At 40.1% G+C, this 27,740-nt stretch overlaps 3 protein-coding genes across 4 annotated transcripts in view; 1 reads left to right on the top strand and 2 right to left on the bottom strand.

Annotated features, from left to right (window-relative positions):
• LOC5512702 (proline-, glutamic acid- and leucine-rich protein 1) overlaps positions 1–3,869 on the bottom strand; it is a 43,889-nt gene extending 40,020 nt beyond the window's left edge. The window contains exons 1-6 of the mRNA XM_048732003.1: positions 3,717–3,869; positions 3,490–3,548; positions 2,934–3,039; positions 2,766–2,840; positions 1,651–1,794; positions 1,173–1,232 (exon numbers count right to left, since the gene is read on the bottom strand). Coding sequence (XP_048587960.1) covers positions 1,173–1,232; positions 1,651–1,794; positions 2,766–2,840; positions 2,934–3,039; positions 3,490–3,548; positions 3,717–3,833 — 561 coding nt within the window. The 5' untranslated portion in view covers positions 3,834–3,869. The remainder of the gene's footprint in view (positions 1–1,172; positions 1,233–1,650; positions 1,795–2,765; positions 2,841–2,933; positions 3,040–3,489; positions 3,549–3,716) is intronic.
• Positions 3,870–4,040: 171 nt separating this feature from the next.
• Positions 4,041–16,622, top strand: LOC5512703 (conserved oligomeric Golgi complex subunit 3). The gene is made up of 24 exons (XM_032382062.2): positions 4,041–4,234; positions 4,538–4,660; positions 5,132–5,193; positions 6,032–6,197; positions 6,710–6,784; positions 6,970–7,062; positions 7,581–7,709; positions 8,080–8,151; positions 8,249–8,292; positions 8,464–8,590; positions 8,919–9,010; positions 9,102–9,207; positions 9,355–9,388; positions 10,721–10,800; positions 11,348–11,425; positions 11,725–11,779; positions 12,027–12,121; positions 12,406–12,495; positions 12,785–13,030; positions 13,562–13,654; positions 13,834–13,915; positions 14,403–14,530; positions 15,287–15,385; positions 15,819–16,622. The coding sequence occupies exons 1-24, from the start codon at positions 4,049–4,051 to the stop codon at positions 15,843–15,845; spliced, it is 2,382 nt and encodes a 793-aa protein (XP_032237953.2). The 5' UTR covers positions 4,041–4,048; the 3' UTR covers positions 15,846–16,622.
• Positions 16,566–27,507, bottom strand: LOC5512677. Of its 2 annotated transcripts, XM_032382063.2 has the most exons (12): positions 27,345–27,501; positions 27,104–27,244; positions 25,263–25,367; positions 24,606–24,761; positions 23,849–24,229; positions 23,492–23,538; positions 23,215–23,325; positions 22,847–23,018; positions 21,097–21,196; positions 20,526–20,635; positions 18,758–18,889; positions 16,566–17,779 (listed from the first exon to the last, which is right to left on the bottom strand). In XM_032382063.2, exons 1-12 carry the CDS (start codon positions 27,402–27,404, stop codon positions 17,657–17,659), a joined length of 1,638 nt encoding a protein of 545 aa, XP_032237954.1. In that variant the 5' UTR covers positions 27,405–27,501; the 3' UTR covers positions 16,566–17,656. The 2 variants fall into 2 exon arrangements, with proteins under 2 accessions (XP_032237954.1, XP_048587962.1); XM_048732005.1 differs by lacking the exon at positions 16,566–17,779 and having other exon boundaries at positions 18,763–20,121; positions 27,345–27,507.
• Positions 27,508–27,740: the final 233 nt, after the last annotated feature.

Genomic DNA, 27,740 nt, shown 5'->3' with positions numbered 1-27,740 from the left:
CACAATTGTAGATGGAATTTGTTACAAATAAATTACCCACTTCTTTATATGTACATGTGCATATATACACACATGAATACAATCAATAGATAGACAGCCAGATGTACTAATACACTGCTTGTTTTCTTTTGTTCTGGCTTGACTATTACACTTTAACAATTACATTTTGTTGCACAGGATTTTGAAAACAACTCTAAGCAGTTTGAGTTATTATTAAACCACCCCTGTAAGGCAGCCACATTTTTAACAGATTACTATAGTGTTTGATGTTTTTAAGGGCCATAAAATTAAATGGTTGTCTTAAAATAAGTCTATGATAGATATTCAAGGGGACAATAACAAATTAAGATGTAGTCTATCGTACTTTTATTGCTTTTCTTGTGAGCTTAGCACAGTCCCAGAGGTGATTGCAGAGGCATCACTATACTTCCCTTGTATCTGAACTGTATAATCATTGTTATTGTTCCTTGCCATTGAATAAGATTAGTCCTGACACTATTGTGTGAAGGCTATACATTATATTATTATTATTGTACAAAAAAACTATGAAAAATATTTGGAATGTGCTGGCTCTGCCTTTAGGCAATGCCTATATTTTAGTAAGAAAATAAATACAGAGTACACGATGAGTGAATAAAATCGTCTATATTTAAGCATTCTTTGTTACGCAAATGTTAGGCTTGGATATTTTTCTTAAAACAGAGCTTTTTGTATAAGAAACCAACAAAGAGATGTGTAGATTTTATTTTGAATAAAATTCTAGAGTAAAAGATTGTAATATTTTGGCTGTCTAGCTAGATAAGCTCTTTAGTTATTTCTAGACAGCCAGTACCCGGATTTGTATTAAAGTATTCAGTAGTGTTTTGTTATTTCATCTTGTGGTACAAAAAAAAATATACAGTATTGTAAATTGTATATTTTATTGTATTGTTTTGCACCACCTATTTGATGTAAAACAACCAAAAAAGATGATAAGATAATAACTAGTGTGTAGTATATCTATCCTTTCTTCTGGTTAAGAAACTTGGGTATTTTCATGATTCAAGTAGGGAAACATACAGTAACTAAACAGTTAGATATGCCCATAGAACAAGTTAAACAATAAGCCTGCACTGGAGACATAATATTTTTGCAAAAGAGAATAGTTAGATATATATCTTGTGCCATCCTACCTTTCGTATATTTTCATTAGAATGCTCAAAGCAAGAGACAACCAAATCTTCAATTTGAACCTAAAACAAGGATAAAAATTACTGATTTACCTGACATGGCAAAAGAAATATATAGCAGTCAAAATTTTTTTTTGTATATACAGTAGGGTAAAGAAAAATAACCGGTTAATCACTACTATCCATATAATAAAAGTGTATATCATGCTTGTCTTTACATCATATGGCATTTGGTGTCCTTTTTACATTTAAACCAAGAATGTGTGTTGAGTTGTCTTAATAGAGCTTTTTTCACAAAATTGTTCATAAGGAGACAGCAGACAGAAGTGATAAAACAAGGAATGGATAATTGTTGTAAAGATGATGATGATGATGGTTACAGTAGTGATGATTGTGATGGTAGCATTGATGAAATGATGACAACAATGATACTGGCAGTGATTCCTGATAGACATCACCCTCTTTCTACACAATACAGTACCTTGACAGCACCTGCGGGGCCAGGCATGTGTCTCATACATGCCGATAGACCAGACAGAGAATCAAGCTGATCAGGTAACGATAGCAGCGCCCCAAGTATGGATGGAAGGATAGAGGTGGCCAGGGTGCGGGAAAGCTCTGAGAACTAAAAAGAATAAGTGATGAATAAGGGATCTTGTTACATAAGTTTAAAAAAATCAGGGAAAAAACAGAATATTAGGTGACACCCGCCCACCCATTTTTTTTGTAATGGCCATCCATATATAGTAGTAGTAGTAGTACAGTATATGTCTCTTGGTCTGCGCGTTGTTTGTTTGAATTTGTGCTGAAAGAGCGACTAGCCAAAACTGTGATTTTTAAGTCCGAGAAACAGGTGGTTAAGAGTCTCTGTTTGCAGGGTTATTAGAAAAAAGCATCTGTTCGAAGGACAAAATAGAAGAGAATAGGTTTCCACAAATAAATTTTACAAAATTCTTCCCAATCATTTAACTAAATATCAAACAAAACTCGTACAAAAACATGGCCCCCGCTTATTCATTTGAATAACGATTTTCCGCCTTTCTTGAATGTTAGTTAACATTCTAGAATGGCGGAAAATCGTTATTGCATAAAACACATTGTTTGACAGTAGCATGTTCAATTATTGCGGGTATGTCATTTAGTTTCCGAAAAATATGCTGAAATTTGACGTGCTAGCAAAAAGCTTTTCGATCCATACAATAAAAATAGTAATAAAGCTAATTTAAGTTACAAGTCAACTCAGTAATACCACGTTAGTCTAGCGGTGCGGAAACTTGTCTGCGACCTCAGCAACCTGAGTTTGATTCCCACTAAGGGCACTAATATTATTTTATGTTTTTTTTACTTTTAATAATAATAAATGTTCTTGGTGTTTCATGACATTGAAAAGGAAAAAGGTATAAGGACATTCTTATGTACTCTCAGCATCTTGGATGTGTTCAAGCTTTGTTCACTATCCTGTATATCTTTTATGCCCACAAGAAAACAACTAGGAAAATACATTTGCATTCACGAGTTTGCTCACAGAGCCTTTGATTGCAGAATGCAGCCCAAATTTTGTTAAGAGCACAAACTACTAAAACTATGGTGATTTACCTGAACTGCATATTGTAGAATATTCTCTAGTAGCTGGATAGCACAATGAATAGTGGTTCTAGACTCTGGTGAGGACTTCAAAGTAAAAAGTTAAATTTAATTATTGAATAGGCCAAAAGAGGGCCAGAACAATTCTTTTCTTACTGTCCATATTGCTGTAACTCTTACCTGTATTATTTGTAGTAGAGCCCGGACCCAAGTACAGCAATTGGCAGTGAAGGCATCTGTATCACATTGCTCAATAGTTGCCTCTAGCATACACAGCCCAAGAGATCTGTGAGAACAAACATGTTGTAATATGTCAACGATAAGCATTACTCAATCGCTGAATCTGGGAAGTTGGTACAAGCATAACTCCAATTGTCACAAGTGGCAAAGACAATGCAGTCTTGCAATCGGTGGGTGCTTTTTAATGGGTGAGGTGGAAAACAGAAGAATCTTGAGAAAACCCTCAGTGATAGGGAGAGAACAATCTAACTCAATGCTTTTTGGGGCTTGGTACAAAACCTTCCTTTATTACCCAGGAACAATTGTTTTAATGACACTGAGTTATCATAATTATTATTAGAACAATTGGCACAGGGGATTTTTAACAAATCATAACAGCTTTTAGAATACATCTTGCAATTCCATTTTTAGGTATTCAGGTATCCCGAGAGGGACAGGATTTTCTACCACCACCACCCCCCCCCCCCCCCTCCCTAATCCAGCCTCTAGCAAATACCTCTCTTTCTTGGAATTAAGATAGCCATTGACCTTGCCTATCCATTCAGACGTTGTCCTCTGCATAAAAAAAAAAACAGAGAAAATGTGAAAAAAAGAGAATACTCGGAATTTCAACGAAGATAAAAAAAGACTTTCGAAAAGTCTCGCACGTGTGCGCAAACAAAAATATTGCGGCGTGAAACAACAAGCACATCACCAATATCTAGCGCATATTTCAACACTTACACTGTCCTGGAGGCTTTTTTTCTCCTCTAAACAGTCTAGCACGGTGCTGATGTATTTCTCGGGCGTGGAATCCTCGTTTAGAAGCGCGTTTACAACAACAGCAACATCGGCCGCCATCTTGAAATGTGTGACCGCTGACCAACTTACCACAGGGCTCCCGTCAGATGGTTTTTTTTTCTTTGTTCATCAAAATAGCATGATTTCTTAAATTCCTCTTGCGCAATAAAACAAACACTGCTCTAATATTGTTTAAAAATCTTCGCTACACGTAAAAATAATAAAAAAGTTTTTAAACAAACATTCTTATGGCGGGTTTCCTCTGTATTATTCCCATGATTCCAAGGGGCCCTAGTGCCAACATGGCGGCCGTTCATCACTCTACGTTGCCAAAAGAAGTCCGTGACAATTTGAGCTTTTGGGAGGGAAAAGAAACAAACTTGGCTCCCTTGACTGACAGGCAAAAAGACAGTGCATTAGAACTGTCGGCTCTTTCAACTAGAAGAGAAATCCCTGATGAGGTAAACAAAATCTTACACTGGAGTTTCCAAACGTAAAATATCATTATATACTTAATATTTAAACCGATAATACTTGTATTTGGTTTGAATTTTGGTATAATTTTTAAAACCTATGTAAAAAAACAGTATCATTACCTTCATTTTACCCAAGTTATTTCTTATTTATCACCTATTTCCATACTACTGATCCCAAAATTGTATGTGTGTTTGGAGGGGGGGGTGGGGGGGGGGGTTTCCATAGCTACCTTTTTTCTGTGGTTGTTTACTCTTGTGGTTGACTGAACCTTTTGCTGTTTTTGTTAGCTACCTGATGATGACTACACCCATGTTCCTGCCAAGAGAAGCTTGAGTGAAAGCAGCAAAGAAACACAGTTAGACATTGCAAGTGTCGACCTTGGAGAAGAGAAAATTGAAAATGCACAACAGGTAGAGAGTTCATCCCTGGGGACTCATTGGCCTTTCCCACCCACCCACCCACCCACCCACATCCTTATAGTGTGCTGAGAAGATATTGAAATCAGTATAGTGTTATGTCTGTTTAAGTACCTTTGTATTTTTTTCAATAAGCTTCTCTTTGCGCCAAACTCGTGCTGGTGTGCTTTCCATTACTTATATACATACAGTATATTTGCAGTTATTGAGCATGGTTTGTAGCCATCTTGACAGTCATGTGAATGATACAAATAAGAGCCAATGAGGATGCAAGAAACATGCTATCTGATTGATATGTGTGACCATGACAGAACGCTCCTATTTCTCAAGATCATGTAAATGAAACTTTGATTCTCGCAAAATGCTTGGTTAGCATTTTTGAAATTTTGTATTGTTAGCAATGGTAGTGTACTGTATACCACAATGAACTTTTACTAATCAACATTGTTATCAATTAATTGATAGTTCTTTACATGGTTTGCTCAAGTGGAGGCTCAAATGGAAGAGGAGCAAGAGTCATCGTACCGGTGAGGCTCGCTCTAAAACCCACAAAACCACACAGAAAAACACACAGAAACCGCAAAGAAAAACGCCAAAAACTGCAAACCATCAAAATAAGTCAATAACCGTAACCGTGCAGTCTAGAGAAACTGCATTAACGCAGAATAAAATATGAAAAACCGAAAAACCGTGCCAGATTTAAGGCCAAACCGCATCACTGCAAACCCCCCTCTAACAATCAGTGTGTATTGATAATCCATTTCTCATGGTTTTCTTAGCTCAGGGTTTTCTTGCTCGTGGTTTTCTTAGCAGCAGACCATTTCATTTTTAATAGGAAAGGGTTAAGTGCTGCAAGAGAGTTGAAGTCCTTTTTTTTGTGTTACTAAGTCTCTCCCAGTAGTTGTACTAAGAAACAAAACAATGTAAAATGTATAAAGTAAAATGAATAAAGCAACAAATTTGTTGTGAAATGAAATTTGGGGCCTTGTTGGTTTATTCTTTGTAATTTCATAGTTCAAATAAATGCACAGCCTGCACAGCCTGAAAAGTATCTCGCAAAACACCAGCAACACTAAAGTAATGCAAGAGATGACCATAAAATTGGCAATTAGGCTCTTTCTCTTAATGCAGGGCCGTAGCACGGGGTGGGGCACTGGGGACACGTGTCCCCCCCCCCCAATATTTTCAAAAATTATAAGAAAAAGACCAAAAGGGGCGTGGCCATGCCCCCAAATATTTTCATAATGTTTCTTTATTGTGCCCCCTAATCTCACGTGTCCTGCTACAGCATTGTAAATGGTAACTACAGTTTATTGTATTTTTGTTGGAGTTTCTTGATAATTCTTATGCACAATTACTTTGCAGTTCTTATTCTGATCATCTCAAGAAATTTCGAGATCACTGTGACTCAATTCTAGAGGAGATTGAGGCCGCTTTATCACAGTTACATGAGCTTCAGCGGCAACATGTCATGGTGTCGACAAAGACGGGGGCTCTTCATGGGGCATGTGAGCAATTGCTACAAGACCAGGTACAACCTAAATAATGTTACCTGATTTTTATGCATTCCCAATTGAGGCACTTTCACATTATCATTCTTCATCCTCTGGGCTCAAAGATAGTTACAGCATGTAATGATATCGGAAACAACTCCCTACTCTTACAAATTGTACAGACATGGTTAACTTACACCTTTAAGTGTGAGTGAGGCTGATTATGTTCTTGGATAAGGGTTAGGGTTATTAATCTGCATCTATAATTACTGTACTGAAACCAGTAACATGTGAAGCACATTTGATCATCTGAACATATTTTCATGTTATTTATCATTTCAAGCTTTGGAGGAAGGGACCTCTTTTTTTTTATCTCATCTGAAATATTGGAAACGCAGAAAAAAGGTTTAGCCCTCTTGCAGCACCAATTCAAAAACTTAACTAAGAAACAGTATTTGAACTGGGGCTGCGAGGAAGTGTGCTAACCACTAAGCGAACCCCTGCTTTAACTGTGATTTGATTTGAATACTTTTTTAATTGCCTTTCATAGACAAGGCTTGTGAACATGGCAGAGAGTATCAGTAATAAGTTGTCATACTTCAACACTCTGGAGCACCTGAGACATGTGAGTATTGTTTTTTATTTTTATCAAAGATCATTCTCTTAATAACACTTGTTTCTCCATGAATAGCTTAAATATGTAATGGATGTTAGGTTTAAAAAATATCATGCAAGATATTCAAATGTGGTCAAATATGAAGGTCTTCTGACCAATATGACTTACAGCATTTCGTTTCTTTTTCTTTCCAGAAACTTAATTCTCCAACACTGTCCGTGAATAGTGAATCATTTGTGCCACTGTTAGCTCGACTGGATGAGTGCATTTCCTATATTGCCAGCAATGTAAGTACAATCCTTTACAGTATGTTGTATTCAGTGTTGCTGTAATATCATTTACCATAATCAGACCAAGAGCTAGAAAAGAGAATGCCTTGGCCACAACAAGCTTACTACAGCCTTTCACTTGTCGAGTTTCATGAACTAGAGGGTTTATTACAATACTCGTGCGAGTCGTACAAGTTGTACACAAGTATAAAGCTCTATGCATAAATTAACATAATGAATAACTATGGCGCGAAAGTCACGCAATACATGTCAGTCACTGGTTGTGTTACATCAATCAAGTAAAACCTATGAATTACCTGAAATAAAACAACCTACATTTAGTGGTGAGACCTACGTAAGATTTACCTGATGCAATTAAGTGAGACCTCGATAAAACAATGTCCATATAGTGATATGATCTAATGTATAATTACCTGATGCAAAAGTGAATCCCTCATTTACAAACCTCCTTAGTGTAGAGATCTCTATTACTACTCAACATTGCCTCGTCATTGTTTCTTTTTCTATTGTTATAGCCGCAGTTCAAGGAGTCCTCGATATATCTAACAAGGTTCAAGCAGTGTCTAAACCAGGCGTTAAGCCACATCCGATCCTACATTATCTCTCTTTTGAAACATGCCACATCACAAGTACTAAATAACAAGGTAAGCAAAGGCTCAGCTAAAACCCTGTGTGTGCACATTGCTGGTAGAGAGCTTGCCCAGCAAAATAATGACTCTGTTGAACACCATGATGCGAAATACTGGCTGCTAAATTACAAAGACATAGCTGAGTCAGAGGGTTAGCCACAATAGCAGAAGGGCAGAAACTTAGAGAAAGTTATCTTCAGCAATTCATCATATATATATTGGTCCCTTCCCTTTCTTAAGATCTGTCAAAATTCTGCTCCTTTTTTGAATAATGAAATTCAAGCCTCTCCCTCCCCCCCTAAAAAAAATATGGCTCCCTTTTCTCACCCAACCTCTCCCAAAAAATATGAAATAAAAATTAAATTAGCTGTTTCTATATTCTCAGGATGCTGGCAATGCTGAAAACTCTTTTGCTCTATTCTATGGCAAGTTTAGGACATGTGCCCCTAGGATAAAGGTGAGTGGTACAGTCAGTCCGTTGTTTTGCCATCCTGAAAGAGTTCTTGAAAATTCTTGCTGGGTATTCCTTGATTTTTGCATGTTATTTTTTACAGTCACTGATGGAGCAAATTGAGCAAAGATCTCACATGACCTCGGAGTAAGTATTGCTTAAAATGTAACTTTATTATTCATGACTCTAATTGACCAAGTTTCTATTTTTATGGAAACTTTCAGACTGCACTGTTACCAGGAGAGAAATATTTTACCCTATGTTTTGCTTCTGAACAATTTGTTAACCTTTTTGCCACTTTCCTGTAAATATTTGCAGGTATGCCTCACTTCTCACAGACTGTCAGCGGTGTTACTTCGAGCAAAGATCACAGCTTCTCACACCTTGTATCACCGACGCAATTGAAAAGCTGTCCAAACAGCATGAGAAGAACCCTTGCCAACTGGTAATTTATCACAGTCAGTTCGTTGGCTGGTCGGTCATTCAACAAGCCAGTCAGTCAGATTCTCAGACAATCTCTTAAGAAAGGCAGTCAGTAAGTCAGTTGGCCGGCCAGTGAGTCAGTGATAAGGCAGTCTGAGGGTCAGGCAAGTAAGTCAATCTGTCAGTCATTCTGTCAGTCCGTTGGAGGGACAGATGGCTTGCCGGCCAATCAGTTTATTGGCACATACTCATGAGCTTGTAGGTAAATCCAATATTCAGACGGCTGTCTGTTGTTTTTCTATCTGTCTGGTCATCTGCCAGCCATTCAACTCGCTAATTGTTATTTCCAGGTTCGTTCTGGATGCTCCTTGTTGATTCATGTCTGCCAGGATGAATATCAACTGTATCATCACTTCTTCTCCAAGACATGCATCGGGCTAGAGTAAGTAATTGTGTGTGTGTTAGGGTTTGGGGGGTAAACAGTAGGAAAGTCCAGTTCTTGATATTGACAGCAAACCCTTGTGTGTTTCCAGTACACTTCTTGAAGGTCTGTGTAACAGCTTGTACGACTGTTTGCGTCCGGTCATCATACACATGAACCACATGGAGACTCTAGCCCAGCTCTGCACTATACTCAAGGTATTTCTTATGCACGTGGAATCATTCAAAACTGTGAACCACCCATGCTAGAGTGTATTGGCTGACTTTCTTTAAACATTTTTAGATGGCCATAGTAGCATGCACCATTTTTTTGTTTGACTTACTTTGTTGATATATTTATTATAGGTAGAGATGATAGAAGGTCATGTTCAACAGAAAGGTATCGATTATGTAAAAAGTGTAGTCCTCTAAAAATCCATTACTTTTATACATCCTTGTTGATACATATGCTTTACCCTTTGAAAACAATTTTTTTAAAGTTAAGGTACCATCTTTTTGCACAATGCTTATAATGTTATTATCTTGTAGATTATTTGTTGTTGCAACATTGATTGATTTATTCGGCCATATACTGTAGAAGCATATTTTGGGTTCAGTGGATGGTTGGAGGGTAGTTTCCTGTGCAGCCGTCTTAAGTCTCAGCTTGAAGTCCATTTTAGAATGCCAATCATGCCGACATTTTACCCTCCTGTACAATACTTGCTGAAAAAATCAATTTCCTTCGGCTAATTCAATTAACTAAAGTTCAATCGAATAGCCTCAGTAAAGTATCAAACTTTAATCATGGATGGTTATTTTGAAATATTCTTGCAGATAAACCGTTGTTGTATTTTCATTTTTAAACAATATCAAAGGAATGGTTGATCGGCATTCTGTAAGGTCTAGGTAAAGGTAAACGACGTGTCTGCGGGAAAAAAAATATTGTCGCCCCGCAATTTTCACTACATGTACAAACTTTATATCCAATAAAAGATAAAAGATTGAATTATCTCCTGTAAGTTTTATTTTTGCAACAGGTAATTCCGTGTTTAAGCTTTGAGGCCTCAAACTCAAAAGTACAGAGTTGACTCTAGAGCGTAATGCACCTTCGTGTTATTGCGCATGCACTTGCACGTAGTTGCATCTCAATGACAGATAAATGTTCTACCAAAGTGTGAGAGGACTTTTTGTTATTTGACACTGTCAACAAAATATCACGAATCAAAGCTGGAACTCTAATTTCTGGCGAAATTTGACACGAAAAGTGCTATGAAAGCTATCTTCAGTCGAAAATCGAAAATTCCTCACACACTTTATGACATGGCAATATTATCTATCAGATCCCGAAAATTTAGAGGCGATATCTTAAAACCCGTCGCGAGGTTACGCCAGACAAGCTCGAGTTCTCGACTCATAATAATATGCTAGAAAAGTCAAGGATTTGGCGTGAATTCACGGTCAACAGGTTACGGGAAACAGCAAAGGCCCATTTTAGCCGTCTTAGAATGCGATACATGGAAAAATTTTTTTTTTTGCAAAAATAAAGTTTAAGAACTATTGATACAGGTTTTGCAAAAAACACAAAAACAGTGATGTCAAATTTACCGTTGCCAAGACCTTAAGGTCAGCTGTGCATGAAACTAGAGGGATAGATTATTGAGTGAGAATGTATGGGGATGAGGATGTAAGATGAAAGGAGTCAAGTACTGTTATGTTTTGTATTGTATTGTAGGCGAGGAACTTGCAGCCTTTGAGGTGATCATTGACCAAATGACAGAAGATGTTCAGGAACGATTGGTATATAGAGCACAGGTACTTACTTGTCTGGAAGCGCTACTTCCAAACCGACATTAAACCTTATTTGTCCCACAGGCCTACCTATTAACAGACATTAAACTTACTTGTCCCGCAGGCCTACCTATTAACAGACATTAAACTTTCTTGTCCCGCAGGCCTATACAGACATTAAACTTACTTGTCCCGCAGGCCTACCTATTAACAGACATTAAACTTACCTGTTCTACAGGCCTAATTATTAACAAACATTAAACTTACCTGTCCCGCAGGTCTACCTATTAACAGACATTAAAACCTTACCTGTCCCACAGGCCTAATTATTAACAAACATTAAACTTACCTGTCCCGCAGGTCTACCTATTAACAGACATTAAAACCTTACCTGTCCCACAGGCCTAATTATTAACAAACATTAAACTTAACTGTCCCGCAGGTCTACCTATTAACCGACATTAAACTTACTTTTCCCGCAGGCCTTCTTCCAAACAAACATTTGAACATTACTCGTCCTGCATGCCTTCTGCAAGCAGACATTCTGAATCAAACTTTACTTGCCCAACAGGCCTACTTCCAAACCGACATTCTGATGTACTCACCCGCTCCAGGAGACTTGGCATACCCAGATAAGCTCCTCATAGATGTAAGGACCCGCTTTCAGGGACACTTGCACGGTTTATTTAGGAAAGACTGGAACAGTCAACATCATGCGGAGTAACAGAAATAACCTTTCAGGTTTATCAAATGACCAGTGATCTTTTAGATAAATACTGAACTGTGGCCTGAACCTCTCAAATTGAGTGAATGGAAATGGATTTAAATGAAAGCGCTTAGGTTTTGGTTCAAACTGTATGTTACTTATAGCCATTAGTTTATTTAGGTACAGCCATTAGTTTATTTAGGTTATATTTAAAATGTGTTTTTTTTTTTTTCAATTTGTAGCTCAGTGATGACCAATCGGAGACAGAAATTGGGGGTAGGAAGAAGTCGTCTTCAGGTGAATATTTGTTTTTATATTAATTAAGTTGAGAGTTAATTATGACAAATTGCAAAAGCTTCCCCAATTTTGCCAATCAGTCACCCCGACGTAAATGATCAAAGTTTGATAATCTGGGCTGAGCAAGCCCTAATGCCAAACGGGTGATAAGCAGAGTGATTAAGATAATACAATTTAACACGTGCAAGCAGGTTCCATTCTATTGATTGCTGACCATGGTGAACTGCAAGGTTTACTTTCTATTTAGAGTTGCCGGCAGCGCCTGCTGACCTTCAGGGAATGTGGTACCCAACAGTGCGGAGGACAATAGTGTGCCTCTCCAAGCTTGACCGCTGCATCTCGGTAAGTCACACAACACTTGGTGAGTCACACAACACTTTGTGAGTCATACAACACTGGGTCAGTCACACAACACTTGGTGAGTCACACAGCACTTGGTAAGTCACACAACACTTGGTGAGTCATGCAAAACTGTGCCAGTCACACAACTCTTGTTGAGTCACACAAAGCTTAATGAGTCATGCAATCATGGGTCAGCATGCCCTGATACATGCCCACTAGCCTTTTCCAATTGAATAGTTTGGAAAAGGCTGGTACTGGGAACATTATGTAATCATGTTCTGTAGAAAGAGACGTTTGAGGGGCTTTCCCAAGAGGCGCTGTCGGCCTGCATCAAGTCTCTGAAGATCGCCAGCGCTCTTATCACCAAGAGAAAGGTAAAAACAAAACTCTCTAACCTTTTTGGGATTTGAAGACCGCTTTACTGTCTCAGCTTTGTTACGCTAACATTTGCCAGCATTGTTGCACTATCTTTTGCCAATGTTGTCGATCTTCTTTTGCCAAATTGTCGCGCCAGCTTTTGCAAACAATGTCTCTCCAGTTTTCGTTAGCATTATTGCACCAGCATTGTTGTTCCAGATTTTGTCAACATTGTCGCGCTATCGTTGCCAACATTGTTGCACTAAACCTTTTCCTGTGTTGTAAGTAATTGAATGCTACTTCCAGGACCCGATCAATGGTCACCTGTTTCTGATCAAGCACCTCCTGATTCTGCGCGAGCAGATCGCTGCATTCGACGTGGACTTCGCCGTGAAAGAAGTATCTCTAGACTTCAGTAAGATGCGGACCGCCGCATACGGACTCTGGAGCAAAAGTGGTCACATCTTCTCACTAAACAGCAGTAACGCGATCTTGGAATTTCTACTCGAAGGCGCGCCTCAGCTCACCGAAAGCTATCTAGACTCCAAGAAGGTAAGCGAAGAAAGGACAAGTTGATTAGATTAAAACAGTGGTTGAATACAAAACACCACGGAATTTTTGTATTAGAACTGTGGCGACGTGCGAAGAAGCGAACAGGTAGATTTGTGTTTCGTGGAGGGATGTTTATAGAATGTGAAACCTGCGACACAAAGTTCCTGTCATTGTACAGTTTAGCTGCGCTTAGTTGGTTCTTGTTTGTAAGAGTGACGAAATAACGCATGAAGGTGTGGTTATCACACAGTAAAGGTCCTCCCGTTTGAGTCGTTCTTATCAGTTGGGAAACTTACAGCACAGAGTGAAGGATAGGCTATGGTTACATTGGACTCAGAGCCGTGTTTTTATGAGTGTAAAACCTCCGACAAAGAGTCACGGTTAGGCCATGGTTATATTTTCTCGGTGGAGCCGTGTTTGTAAGAGTTGAAAACCTTTGACACGGAGTTACGGCTTGCTGTACGTTGGCGTAATAGACTCCTGATGTATTCTTCCGAGGCATGTTATTTACAAGATTCTCGTTGTTTTCAGGAGGTGGACAGAGAGTTACGAGTGGTCTGCGAGCAGTTCATCCAGCAGGTTTCAGAATCGTTTATTTCTCCTCTTTCCGCCTTCATCGGTAAGGTAAGTGTCAATGGCTACATAACATAAACACCCTTGAGATTAAGACCCGATGCTATGCCTATGATCACAACCCTTAATGGCGTCCTTTTGTCAGACCCCGTTCTCTTACCTTACCATGCCTTACCTTGCGCGATATTTCTACTACTATTTCTATTGATAAGACTTGGTTGTACCCTCAGGTGAATGTAATACTGAAGCTCGCAGAGGACGAAGGGAAGGACAAGAGTGCATTCCTCAGGCAGCAGCCTTGGGCGAAACCAGGTGATTATGTGACCTTTCTTTGGCATATGGCGGGTTTTGTTTAATTCCTTGATTCTCTTGATATTCTGGCACCCTTATGAGGGTAGCCCCATTTTGAGAGATACTTGGGTTAGTAGATTTTGGCACCAATTCCGACGCTGTGCCGAATAGCAATAGAAAGAATGGTGTGATAACTAGAAAGACTGAAGACAAGCTGTAGAAGAAATAGGTGGTCTGCGTTGGCGTGATGGAGACAAGGCAATAAATCAACACAAGGTTGAAGGGGTGTGTTTTTCGCCTAGTCTCATTGAGATCAGCGAAATGGGATAAGATGGTCCGCTTAAGTCACCTAAACTATTCCAACGCAAGCGTAACTTCAGCCATGTGTTCATTTATTTCCTTACACTAGGAAGAGTCTGAGTTTTTTATAAGGTTTACCCTATTTTAGATCTCAGGCTCCGTATATTTTGATAATCTGGTATTAATTTCCTGGTAATCTCTTTTCCAGAAAGCGTTCGTAAGGTGGTGAGCGAGACGTACATGATGCTCAAGTCCAAACTCCCTAGCACTCTTCAAAGCATGGCGCTTTTCCTGGCCAACAAGGACACTGAGCACATCCTCTTTAAACCCGTCAAGGTAATGCCTCGATACACTGAGCTCATCCTCTTTAAACCCGTCAATTAAAGGCCTCGATACACTGAGCTCATCCTCTTTAAACCCGTCAATTAAAGGCCTCTATACACTGAGTACACCCTTTTTAAACCTGTCAAGCTAAGGCATCGTTACACTGAGGACATCCTCTTTAAACCTGTCAATTAAAGGCCTCGACACCCTGAGTACATCCTCTTTAAACCCGTCAAGGTAATGCCTCGATACACTGAGCTCATCCTGTTCAAACTTGTCAATTAAAGGCCTCAACACACTGAGCTCATCCTTTTTAAACCCGTCAAGCTAAGGCATCGTTACACTGAGGACATCCTTTTTAAACCCGTCACTTAAAAGCCTCTATACAAATGATTACATCCTCTTTAAACCCGTCAAGCTACGGACTCGGTACACTGAGCTTATCCTTTTTAAACCCGTCAGGGTAAGGCCTCTACACTGAGTGCACCCTCTTTAAACCCATCAAGGTAAGGCATCGATAAAACCATAGTTAGCATCCACTATGATAAAACAGAGATCCTCTTCCAACCCGTCAAGGTTTGTAGGGCCCCAAACGGAGATCAGAGTCGATGAGAGTCCTACCCACTTTTGTAGTCATAAAAAGTATTGTAATTGTGAATGGGAAAAGCCAAGCAACCCGCTTTAATCCTCTGTGTGTAAACCTTGTCTAGGAGCTCTCTGAGGCTTTTTTTTTAGTAATATTTATATTACTGTGGATGTGTTTTTTAGACGAAAGTCCAGGAGTACTATAAACAGATGAACGAGCTGATTGCAGAGACCTACACAGAGGAAGACTCGCATATCATTGGCTGCCCTTCCATTCAGCAGGTACCCACCCAACTGAGAGCCCCCCCCTTCATTTTTTTTCTCATCCGACCGTTGCCCCCTCCCCTTTTTTCCCACCCTCTCCACCATTTTCTAACGCATAGGTTCATCTTTATCTATCCAAGGATTTCTTCCAGTTTACAACTTTTTCCATAAAACCGTGCCTTTCATGTAATACACATTAGTTGTTTGAAATAACATGACCCGAGTCACTCAAATAATCCGAGCAATTTGCATTTGGATAATTTTAGCGATTCAGTCACCACCCCCCACCCCCCGGACGGTCCCTTAGTTCTACTGTTGGTAGCCTAATTTGTAATGTTGCGTGACACCGACATGGGGGAATGCAAAGGGAACTGCTTGATTGGAAGCGTTTGATACCCCTTTTTGTGAATCAGCGATAAAATGGCTGACTTCGTTTCATTTCTTCCCACAGGTCTCGCTCTTACTGGCGGTGTCGTAATAGGTCTTGAATTACATTATTTGATAAATTTATTATTTAATTTTTTTTAAGTGCTTGTCTAGATATCATCGATCTCGCCCCCAGGGTCTCACGCCATAAAAAAAAATTCCCAGATTATGGGAACGTGTTAGACAAGTAATGGGCCACGCGATACCATGATTTTCATTATTATGCGAGCTTACAACGGTTTCCAACAACTAAACGGCTTTCTAGCTTCCGTCAGTTAAACTAACGGAATTGCATTTGGTGCTATCTAATTGGCGCGATGTGGCATGATTGGAAACCAGTTTAGTGCTAAGCAACGACGGATTTTGATTGAAGGAAGCCAGAAGGCGATCGGGCTGCTGGATATCGTCAACGTTAGTTCACATGATATTGAAAACCACAGTACCAGCTGTACAGATCTTACTTATTCCACCACGGTGCGCAAAACCCACTTGGGTAGTTATGTATCAGTGTCAAATGCAGGATCACTTTGGGGGGGGGGGGGGGGGGGGAAGGGGGAGGCAACCATATGGCCTGAGGTGAATTCGTGGATTAAAGTTCCAATACTTTTCTAAGATTTTCTTCCTGTTAGGGGATTTAGAACACACGACCAGAGGTAGTCTAAATTAATCACACATAAAAATTAGTGAAAATGTAAAAGTATATAATTACATGTCTTGGGAAACAATATATTTATGGACCACGTAATATTGGCAGCTATAGATGACAATTGTATAAGAGTGCATACTTTATTGATTTGTTATTGCAAATAATTCTATTCTATTTACAAAATAATGTGAACGTTTTTCTCTTTACAAATGACAAGGGGAATCTATCACGATCAAAATAACATCTGTACCCCAAAAAGCGACAGAGTTATCAGTATTTACAAAATATAAACTTTGTGGGATGTCTTGTAGTGAATACACCTATTTTAAATAACGTTGTCAGTGCAAACGGCAAATGGCGATTGTCAAATGGCAGTTCTATCAAAAAAAGACCATGGGACTTATCTAATTTCTACTGAATGTAGTAAAATGTGGATAATTTCTGTGATTATATTACTAATCATCTTTATTCTTACAAAAAATTATACCTTCAAGCAGTGATTGGTTTTAGAACTGCCAATTGCCATTCACCATTCGCACACAACGTTTATTGAAATAGGTGTATAGACTACGCGACAAGCCGGCATGTAGGCATGGGAAAAACCACTAAAGCGCCTAGCCGTATATATTAGCCACTGCATAACTTCAGACTTAGGGCGCGTTTTTTCCCTATCATTCTCATTCCGGAATCACGAGTAAAAAAAATGCAGCTAGGCGATTCAGTGGTTTTTACCCATGCTTCAATGCGGGCTTGTCGCAAAGCGGGTCGACAACCTTTTGTCAAACGACCGTTCATGGAGCGAAGCTTGCTACCGTGGCCACTCTTTCAAAGTTAATCATGCGACGCGCGCTACCGTGGCCACCCTTACAAAATTAACCATGCGGCGCTTGCTACCGTGGCCACCCTTGCAAAGTTTAAGGAAGTTAGCCAATTAGCATGCGAGATACGGTTTTGATTGACAAGAACTTCGAAACTAGGAGGATTCCGTCGTTCTGATGCATTTCTTAGCCACGCCGGTTGGCTAGTGAAGCAACTGTCAATCAAAACGTTTCCTGCATTCTCATTGGTTTACCTCACAAACCTATCATAGAGACCACGTCGTTCTGTGTAATACTCATTGTTTTTTTTTTAATCTGACTTGGCCATTAGAGTGCAGATGGTTTTCTTGTTGATATCTCTATTGTTTCTTTTTTAGTTCTTTTGTACATTGATTGTTTTTAAAAGTATCTATTTTTTGCCGCGAGAATCCCTATCTGCATCAATAGCAGAACAACAAACACAACGAGAGTGAAAAAGCCCCATAGATAAGACGACTTCATGGGTATCGCAAACAGCGTGGCCTGAAAAGAAATACAAAAACAATGTCAGTGACAGACTTCCTGCAGCGTTTACCCGGTGTTTTTCGCTATGTTTACCCGGTGTTTTTCGCTGCGTTTACACGATGTTTTACGCTGTGTTTACCCGGTGTTTTTCGCTGTGTTTACCCGGTGTTTTTCGCTATGTTTATCCCTTGTTTTTCGCTATGTTTACCCGGTGTTTTTCGCTTTGTGTACCCGGGGTTTTTCGCTATTATTACCCGCTATTATAACCCCGGGTAAACAACCGGGGTTTTTCGCTATGTTTACCCGGGGTTTTTCGCTATTTTTACCCGGGGTTTTTCGCTGTGTTTACCCGGTGTTTTTTGCTATGTTTACCCGGGGTTTTTCGCTATGTTTACCCGGGGTTTTTCGCTATGTTTACCCGGGGTTTTTCGCTATGTTTACCCGGGGTTTTTTGCTATAGTTTCCCGGGGTTTTTCGCTATGTTTACCCGGGGTTTTTCGCTATGTTTACCCGGGTTTTTTTGCTATAGTTACCCGGGGTTTTCGCTATGTTTAACCGGGGTTTTTCGTTATGTTTACCCGGGGTTTTTCGCTATATTAACCCGGAGTTGTTTTTTTCGCCGTATATCGTGGCCGCCATTTTTTGTTGTTGTTGTTTTGTTTTGTTTTGGGCCCGCGCGCGGCCAGAACGAAACAAGATGGGGAGGGATGAGAGAATTTTGTTAGCATGGGAATCCTATTCGAACACCCTACCTAGTACCTGGCGTTCTTTATGGGTTTTCTGTGGTGTTTCAGCATGGGTCTGAAATTGTTATTATGATTCATGGGTGTTGACATGTGACGTTACCCGATCCCTCTCCTAGGTTTGCTCTAGCCTGCGTAGCGGCTCAAGGGGAGGGAAGCCGCTACGCAGGCTAGGTTGGCTCTCCCTTAACTCATGGCAAAACACAGGAATACCGGTCAGAGCGACAGCGACTAGGCTGAAAAGCGCACTTACCTGGAGATCCATTGTTTGGATGAAGAGAAGAAAAGAATCTCTGTCAAACTGCGTGGTCGACGGATATCCGAAAACACGCAGCTGTAAGCTGCGCTGCTTAAATTCCTTGGCACACGACGTAAGGGAAGCGCCCTAGAAAAGTCAGTAAAGTCATAGCACGACGTAAGGGAAGCGCCCTAGAAAAGTCAGTAAAGTCATAGCACGACGTAAGGGAAGCGCCCTAGAAAAGTCAGTAAAGTCATAGCACGACGTAAGGGAAGCGCCCTAGAAAAGTCAGTAAAGTCATGGCACGACGTAAGGGAAGCGCCCTAGAAAAGTCAGTAAAGTCATAGCACGACGTAAGGGAAGCGCCCTAGAAAAGTCAGTAAAGTCATAGCACGACGTAAGGGAAGCGCCCTAGAAAAGTCAGTAAAGTCATGGCACGACGTAAGGGAAGCGCCCTAGAAAAGTCAGTAAAGTCATAGCACGACGTAAGGGAAGCGCCCTAGAAAAGTCAGTAAAGTCATAGCACGACGTAAGGGAAGCGCCCTAGAAAAGTCAGTAAAGTCATAGCACGACGTAAGGGAAGCGCCCTAGAAAAGTCAGTAAAGTCATGGCACGACGTAAGGGAAGCGCCCTAGAAAAGTCAGTAAAGTCATAGCACGACGTAAGGGAAGCGCCCTAGAAAAGTCAGTAAAGTCATAGCACGACGTAAGGGAAGCGCCCTAGAAAAGTCAGTAAAGTCATGGCACGACGTAAGGGAAGCGCCCTAGAAAAGTCAGTAAAGTCATAGCACGACGTAAGGGAAGCGCCCTAGAAAAGTCAGTAAAGTCATAGCACGACGTAAGGGAAGCGCCCTAGAAAAGTCAGTAAAGTCATGGCACGACGTAAGGGAAGCGCCCTAGAAAAGTCAGTAAAGTCATAGCACGACGTAAGGGAAGCGCCCTAGAAAAGTCAGTAAAGTCATAGCACGACGTAAGGGAAGCGCCCTAGAAAAGTCAGTAAAGTCATAGCACGACGTAAGGGAAGCGCCCTAGAAAAGTCAGTAAAGTCATAGCACGACGTAAGGGAAGCGCCCTAGAAAAGTCAGTAAAGTCATAGCACGACGTAAGGGAAGCGCCCTAGAAAAGTCAGTAAAGTCATGGCACGACGTAAGGGAAGCGCCCTAGAAAAGTCAGTAAAGTCATAGCACGACGTAAGGGAAGCGCCCTAGAAAAGTCAGTAAAGTCATAGCACGACGTAAGGGAAGCGCCCTAGAAAAGTCAGTAAAGTCATGGCACGACGTAAGGGAAGCGCCCTAGAAAAGTCAGTAAAGTCATAGCACGACGTAAGGGAAGCGCCCTAGAAAAGTCAGTAAAGTCATGGCACGACGTAAGGGAAGCGCCCTAGAAAAGTCAGTAAAGTCATAGCAATATTACCCTGGTTCCAGAGCCTCGAATGTCTCTGGCCACTAAATAGAGAGATGTTCGAGGCTCTAGAACCAGGGTATAGCAATATGGAAAACACAAAGAAAAGCTTGGTTTTAAAATTGGAATTGATACAAATCCGAATTAATTAGCTATGAAAATCGAAGCCGCGCAAAAAGAATCTGGATCCAAAAGGTAGATAAAGGCAACGGCTGGCCCGTCACTACCTGCGTGCTTGCGGACCAGCCTAGTCTGGCTATCTCTTTAAGGTTTCATGTGGTTAAAGATTTAAACATCACCCGAACTCGTCCCAGCCCCCCTTTTCTCGCGGCCCACCACAGTAACCCCGGACAGAGACGAGGCTACTTTGGGCTTAGGCTTACCATTATAAGAGGGCACATAAGTGTTATCAAGCACATGACCGGAATGATGGCGCGATAAACAACCTGAGACGTCGGCACGCCTTCCGAATTACGGAACAGAATGGTCAGACCTGAAAAATAACAAAACGAGTATTACTATATTACTAGGGACAACTAGGACAACGAGATAGAAAAAAGTGCTTTTGCGCAAGGCGGTCGGTAAAAAACAGATCGAAATAAACTGTCGACAATATTTCTACAGAGTGGACATAGAGGGGTTTACAGGGCAAACTTCTTCGATTTACCTAAAAATTAGTTGTCTTGTTCTAGTTTGTAGAAGAACGAAACCGAGATACTTTTACATGTGAAATCTAAAGAGTTAACAAAATTTACATAATTTTAGACTTTTCGGCGTCGGCATGAGATCACTATTCGTTAGAGTCTGACCCTCTTAGAATCTAGACTCTTCGGATAATGTCACTTCTCCTCGACTCCTCTTACCCCTCCAATCAGACACCACCATTCTTTACCTCCTAAGTTATGATGACGTCACTTCCGCCTCCCAGGACGACTCCTCCTACTACTAGCTTACCTATAACCGCAACCTCACAAAAGTTGAAGATGATTAAAGTTGTGATGTGAGCTGATACACTGTTTAAGTTGGTGAGGTGTTTTTTCACTTCCCATAGATCCTTCAAGTTGAAAAAAAAAGTGTCAATGAGGGGAATTTAATTTGTCGAAGAAGAGTTGATTGGAATAGTTGATTGGAAAAACTGTCTGATAACAAGAGTGTCTATTAGGGGGTCTACAAAACGAAGACCTAAAACCTGTGACCCCAAAAGCTACGACCCCAAAAGCTACGACCCCCCAAAAATTAAAGTTATTATTTAGTCTACCTTGTTTCTTAAATGGCTACACAGCGAGACAGTTCATAAATTTTGTTGTGCTTTTCAACAAAGAAATATTCTCATTTGCACGCGCCAATGAACAAACCATTTTTACTCGTCTTTATTTGTCCCATTAAAAATTGTAGTTGCACTCATTTTTCAGACACGCTCCTTTACCCGAAAAATTATCCCGAAAACTCTCCCGGTAACCTAACAGACCCGGTAATTACCCGTAATTTAGAGAAACGCTCTTCCCTGGCGAGGAAGAGCGTTTATCAAACCAAAGCTTTAGCGTAGCGTGCCAATACGGGTTCCCGACAAGTAAATTATAATTTCTAAAGTTTATAAATAGATTGGCCAAATAGTTATTGAAATCCTAGTTTTGTCGATGTCTGTAGAGAACTTGCACCCCTAACATTGTATGGCATTTTACGTAAGAAAGACAAAGAACAAGTAAATAAAGTCTCATTTTGTAGAAAAAAACTCGGACGGTACAAAATGCAGGTTGCAGGTTAGATGCAGGGTCAGGTCGGATTAAGGTCGGGTGCAGGTCGGATTCAGGTCGGGTGCAGGTTGAGTACAAAACGCAGGTCGGGCGATTTTACTGTTTTTTTTTTTCCTTTTTTTCTTTCTCTATTTCCTTCAATTTCTACGGCTCACGTGACGCGTTAAAATATTGAATACTCAGATTCTCTTTTATTACTAAGCAATCAAGTGACCGTGGGAAAATAACGAATATCTCGCCAGCGATCTGCTGCACATCATCCAAACTTGGGTCAAGTAATGTATAACGGTAGATGGACAAGTAAAAAAAGTTATAGGTGATGACCACACAGATCACGCGACCGTGGGAAAATAACGAATATCTCGCCAGCGATTTGCTGTTCATCAGCCAAACTTGGGTCAAGTAATGTATAACGGTAGATGGACAAGTCATCAACTATAACTTTGTTCGCTTGTAAGGATCACTGGTCCACATGAAACTTCCATGCTCTGTAGCCATTTTGGGAAACAAGGTAGGCTAAATAATAACGGCAATATTTTGGGGGTCGAGCTTTTGGGGTCGTTGCTTTTGGGGTTGTTGCTTTAGGGGTAGTAGCTTTTGGGGTCACAGGTTTTAGGTTTTAGGTTTTAGGTCTTCGTTTTGTAGACACCCCTGTTCATTAGCAAATAATGAACTGGTAGTCTTAAAGAATCTGACACTTACGAGTGTCTGTTACCAAAGAGTTGACTGGTAGTTATAGGAAAGCTGTCCGCTTAAAGAGAATGCCCTTCAGTGAAGAGTTATCTGGTAGTCTTAGAAACAAAAGTGTCCGTTGGCAAAAAGGTGTCTGGGAGACTTTAAAAAGCTGCCCTATTAAGAGAGTGAAAGCTACCGTGTAAAGTTGAATGTAAGAGATTTGACTTTACAAACTTAATGTATTTAGAAATGAGAGCACTTCTATCGTCACATACTTTCATTAGGTGACCGAGCTCTGCTGTCTTTTCCTCCATTCTAAGCGCTATATCTCGTAGGAAGTAGATCAAGAGCTGACACTGGGCGCAGTAGTTAAGCATGATGACAAATGTGACGCAATTTGCTACCAGGTCCCCAAGTACCATCATACTTGCAGCCACCCACTGCCGACTACAGGATATGAGATAGATTTAAATGCCACTAGTGATCTAATCCGGCAATGGGATGGGGAAAGGGGGGGGGGGGGAGACCCAGAGAACAATAACAGGCAATGGGAAATACATATAGATTAATAAAAATAGATACAAAAATAAATAACCACATGACAACATGGTGTATTCCTGTCAAGCTCTCATGTATTGGTTACCTCACACTATGTCTAAATCCAGTCACAGATGCAAGACCAAATGAAAAACAGAAGAAGATATAGCACGCCAACATGCCCAAGAGCCAGACGAGACCAGCCAATAGGAATGACCTGAAAGCGTTGGTCACATATCAATAATTGTTTGAACTTGAACTGGGATTTTTAAGCTAAACGCTGACTTCAATACTATACAGCTTTGGGAGCCAATTTTTATTCTAAGGTGATAACATTTTGATGATTTGATGAGCCAAAACGTTGCCTAAGAGACAATGCCTACCTCAATCTTTTAACAATTTTAGATTGCTCTTTACTTTGCAGAAAAACCTGGGGAAAAAAAATGAAAAACTAGATGAGGAGTTATGAAATAAAATTGTTTATTGCCTACTACATTACCCGCCTCAGCTTACTTCCGCCATCTGTTTAATGAATCCAATTAATAAAACGAATTGGAAAATAAAATAAAACTATACTAAAATAAAATTGTATGAAAAAAAAAATTTCTTTGCTAGCATAGGCTTCTTTTCTCTGTTTAATCGTTACTTTTATTTGTGAGGAAAAGAGAATTGCAAGCTCAGCAAAATACAGAAAAAGGAGGCCTCTGCTTGCAGGGGAGAGAGACACCTAAAGTGATTACCATTTCCACGAGGGCATGCAATCCTTCACTCTCTTGTATCCTAAAGTGGTAGAACCCAATCACAAATGCAATGAAATGCAAGAACTTAGGTACCACGTATCCACTCATGATATGTGTACACTCTGTGGGTTTCCAGTCTGGCTGAGCAGGCGACATGGTGTACATGGTGAAGAAGGTTATGACATCTGGGTATTGGGTAGACTTTGTGGGGTGTTTTACTGTAGGTGCAGGCATTGTCTTGGGCGGCAAGGAGCTGGGGATGCTTTGTGTTGTTGGCATTGTGCTATTTGTGGAATTCGATGGAGTTGTAGGGTGTGGTGTTGTGATGTTGTGTGATGTGGTGGGACGATGGGTCGGTGTGAGTGAAGTTGTGTCTGGAATCTGAAAGAAAAGTAATGAAGTTTTAATTAAAAAAAAACTTTTGAACACAGGCCTATAGGATGGAAGAATGTTTCAGTTGAGACAACAATGCCACAGGTTCAGAAATTTCAGAAAATGTATGTGTTTGTCCAGGGGATGGGTCATTTTCTCTTGGGTTTCTCCTCATAGCTTCCAGTAATCCCATCTAAGTGATCCTATCTAAGTTGGACAAGGTCACCACACATTATAAGATTCAGATAGCTGATTGCTCAGTGCAATTTCATGATGTGAAGTCATAAAATTATAAAATATCAAAAATTGTGCATTATTACTTACAAACCCAGTGAATTCCTATGAACTTAAAATTTGCCTAACAAATTATTTATGAATTACTTACCAATGGTTCAATATCCAGCCGTGCCTGACAAGCTGTTATGCTAGCAACGTAGCTGAATAATAACAGCAAAAAGATTACAAGAGTATAGAAGATGTTAACAAGGTATAGGAACCCTCTGCAATGGAATGAGTCACGGCATAATGGTCTCCACCCTATCTGTGAAAAAAAAATGAATTAATCAGTTAACCCCAGTCCAGGGAGCATTATGTAGGTCATTTTGGTAAATACTTTTTGTATTGCTAGTGTCTTAAATAGACAGGTTTATCTTTTAGAGTTCTATGTTTAATTACATATTGAATATGCTATTACAATCTTTAGGTTTTCAGGAAATAAAAACACCAGTCTGAGTCCATACAACTTGGGGTCCATGTGTTATAAGAGGACACATACATTCTTGGCATCAGCATTCAGGCTCCCCAAAACTAGATTGTAACATAAGAGAACATTCTAATTGCTGTTTAAGCAAATTAATCTTATTATTTGGGGGTCTGTCCATTAATAGATGCACAGATGATGTCACAGCATGCCATGAACTAAAAAGTATAACAACTCAGTCAAGTTGCGTGAGGCATGCAAAAATGAGATCTATTTTTTAAACTAGGGATTGAAAAGGGAAGATGGCCCTATGGTTTTGTTTGTACTGTGGCTGATACTCACAACAGAAAGCATGGAGAAATACGGCACCATGACTTGTTGGTTGCATTTTTGTAGGACTGTTGAAATTGGGTTGAAAATCCCAGTGTGATAGGATCCATCTCTAATCTATAAAATAATGAGCAAAATAACAACCAGTCAAAAAAAACATTTCATTTTAGAATTTTGTCAGCTGTCATTTTGTCATCCTAACGTTTGGGAAAGCTGATGTGATATTTTCAATTAAATTTGGTCAAAAACAGCATTCGATTTTATTTTTAGGAGGAATTCTCCTAATAATTTGTCTTCATATTGGTTAAAAACAGTAACAAAAGGGTGGCTGACAAGGGTTAAGTAATTCTGAGCAAAATGAGTTGAATTAAATGACCATACAATGCTGTTGATGAATTCACAAGATTTTTCTGGGCCAGAGGTTGGTAAATATTCCTCTGGAAGTAGAAACAGGACAATAAAAAAAAAAATTTCCTGTGTGCAGTCAAATGCTTTATGCTGTATGCACTCAAACGTTTTATGCTGTTTGCAGTCAAATGGTTTATGCTGTGTGCAGTCAAATGGCTTATGCTGTGTGCAGATGAATGGTTTATTCTGTGTGCAGTTATGGTTTACTCTGTTTGCAGACAAATGGTTTATGCTGTGTGCAGTCGAATGGCTTATGCTGTGTGCAGTCGAATGGCTCATGCTGTGTGCAGTTGAATGGCTTATGTTTTGTGCAGTCGAATGGCTTATGCTGTGTTCAGTTAAATGGTTTATGCTGTGTGCAGTTAAATGATTTATGCTGTGTGCAGTCAAATGGCTTCTGCTGTGTGCAGTCAAATGGTTTATGCTGTGTGCAGTCAAATGGTTTATTCTGTGTGCAGTCAAATGGCTTATGATGTGAGCAGTCAATGGCTTTTGCTATGTGTAGTCAAATGGCTTATGCTGTGTGCAGTCAAATGGCTTATACTGTGTGCAGTCAAATGGTTTATGCTGTGTGCAGTCAAATGGCTTATGCTGTGTGCAGTCAAATGGCTTATGCTGTGTGCAATCAAATGGCTTATGCTGTGTGCAGTCAAATGACTTATGCAGTGTGCAGACAAATACAATACAAAACATTAAATTTTATTTCATGAGGGTTGCATATGGTTTATGATGGTTTATGTTGTGTACAGTCAAATGGCTTCTGCTGTGTGCAGTCAAATGGTTTATGCTATGTGCAGACAAATGGTTTATGCTGTGTGCAGTCAAATAGTTTATGATGTAGACAATGAAAAGCACAGTCATTTATTGGTTGCTTACTGACTATGTGTTATTGCAAGATGAAACATTTTAGATTTTTGCAGTTGTGATAAAACTCACTTAGAAAGCTGAAAGTAAAGACATGGGAAAATGGGATAAAATGCGAGTATCAAAAACATTGACTTCTATAAAGATCGGGAAATATAAAAGACAGACTTTAGATTAAACATACCACGACAACTATAACACTGGCTAAAAGTTCCATTTTCATGTTGTTTTTAATGATGAAAATAAGAAAAAAATTAAAAAAACTATTTTCCTGGCCAAAGTAAGTAATAAATTTCAAATGACCAACTAGAGTTTAGGATATTTTGTCTAAAGTTACTTTTTAATAATGAACCACTTTCTGAAACTTTTCACACCTAGCCTATACAATAAATTGAAAGAATTACTGTACACAACAGCACTTCAATTCGCGGAAACATTTATTAGACGCAATATCACGTGAGCCCAGCAAACGAAGGGGTTGATTCATATGGAAAATTCGTGTAACGGAATAAGTCACATATTGCATTTCGCAATCAAGTAATTAATCCTTGAAACGGGAAAAACAAGCGCTGAACTCTTACCTCAACTGGGATGGAACTATCCCAAATATCGGCGAAGGAAGAGCGAGAACTACTCACTGTGCATTCGAGTTCGCTCTCTCTCGGTTCGGCGGGCGCATTATTGATGCTATGTTCGTACATTTCGAAGGGGGTCCGCTTTTTCTGTGATAGAAAAAGGAGAAATCAACCTCTAAAAGTCACTTCAGAGATTAAATATCTACCAATGGCCACCCGAAGTGACTAGTTGACTGCATGCTCCTACCAGTCGATGATTTTGCTCATGTTTATGCGATGATTCTCCAGGGGAATCTGCGTTTGACATTCCGAGGTCGACACACGAGCGCGCAGGGGACTGATTCTTTGGGGACTGGGGCTAGGGCAGAGACTGGCACGGAAAGGTTCTTGCTTCTCGGTGTTTCTTCTGTCCCAGAGGCGTAGAGTCGTATACGCAGTTGGTGGATCCAGAAGGAATCTCCCCCCCCCCCCCCCCATGTCGGTGCCCCCCACCCCTCCCACCTTGGGAATCCTGGATTCGCCCCTGTCTATGCCAATACATGTACAGTACACATGCGTACCTATAAAATCCAAAATTCCGCCCATGATATCCCTGGGCCCTCCCGTGAAGGGCGTGAGGGCCCAGGGATATCATGGACGAGAG

Source organism: Nematostella vectensis, chromosome 9 (assembly GCF_932526225.1).
Source record: "Nematostella vectensis chromosome 9, jaNemVect1.1, whole genome shotgun sequence".
NCBI lineage: Eukaryota > Metazoa > Cnidaria > Anthozoa > Actiniaria > Edwardsiidae > Nematostella > Nematostella vectensis.
The sequence above is the reverse complement of the archived record's forward strand: the minus strand, read 5'-3'. Positions and strand labels throughout refer to the sequence as shown.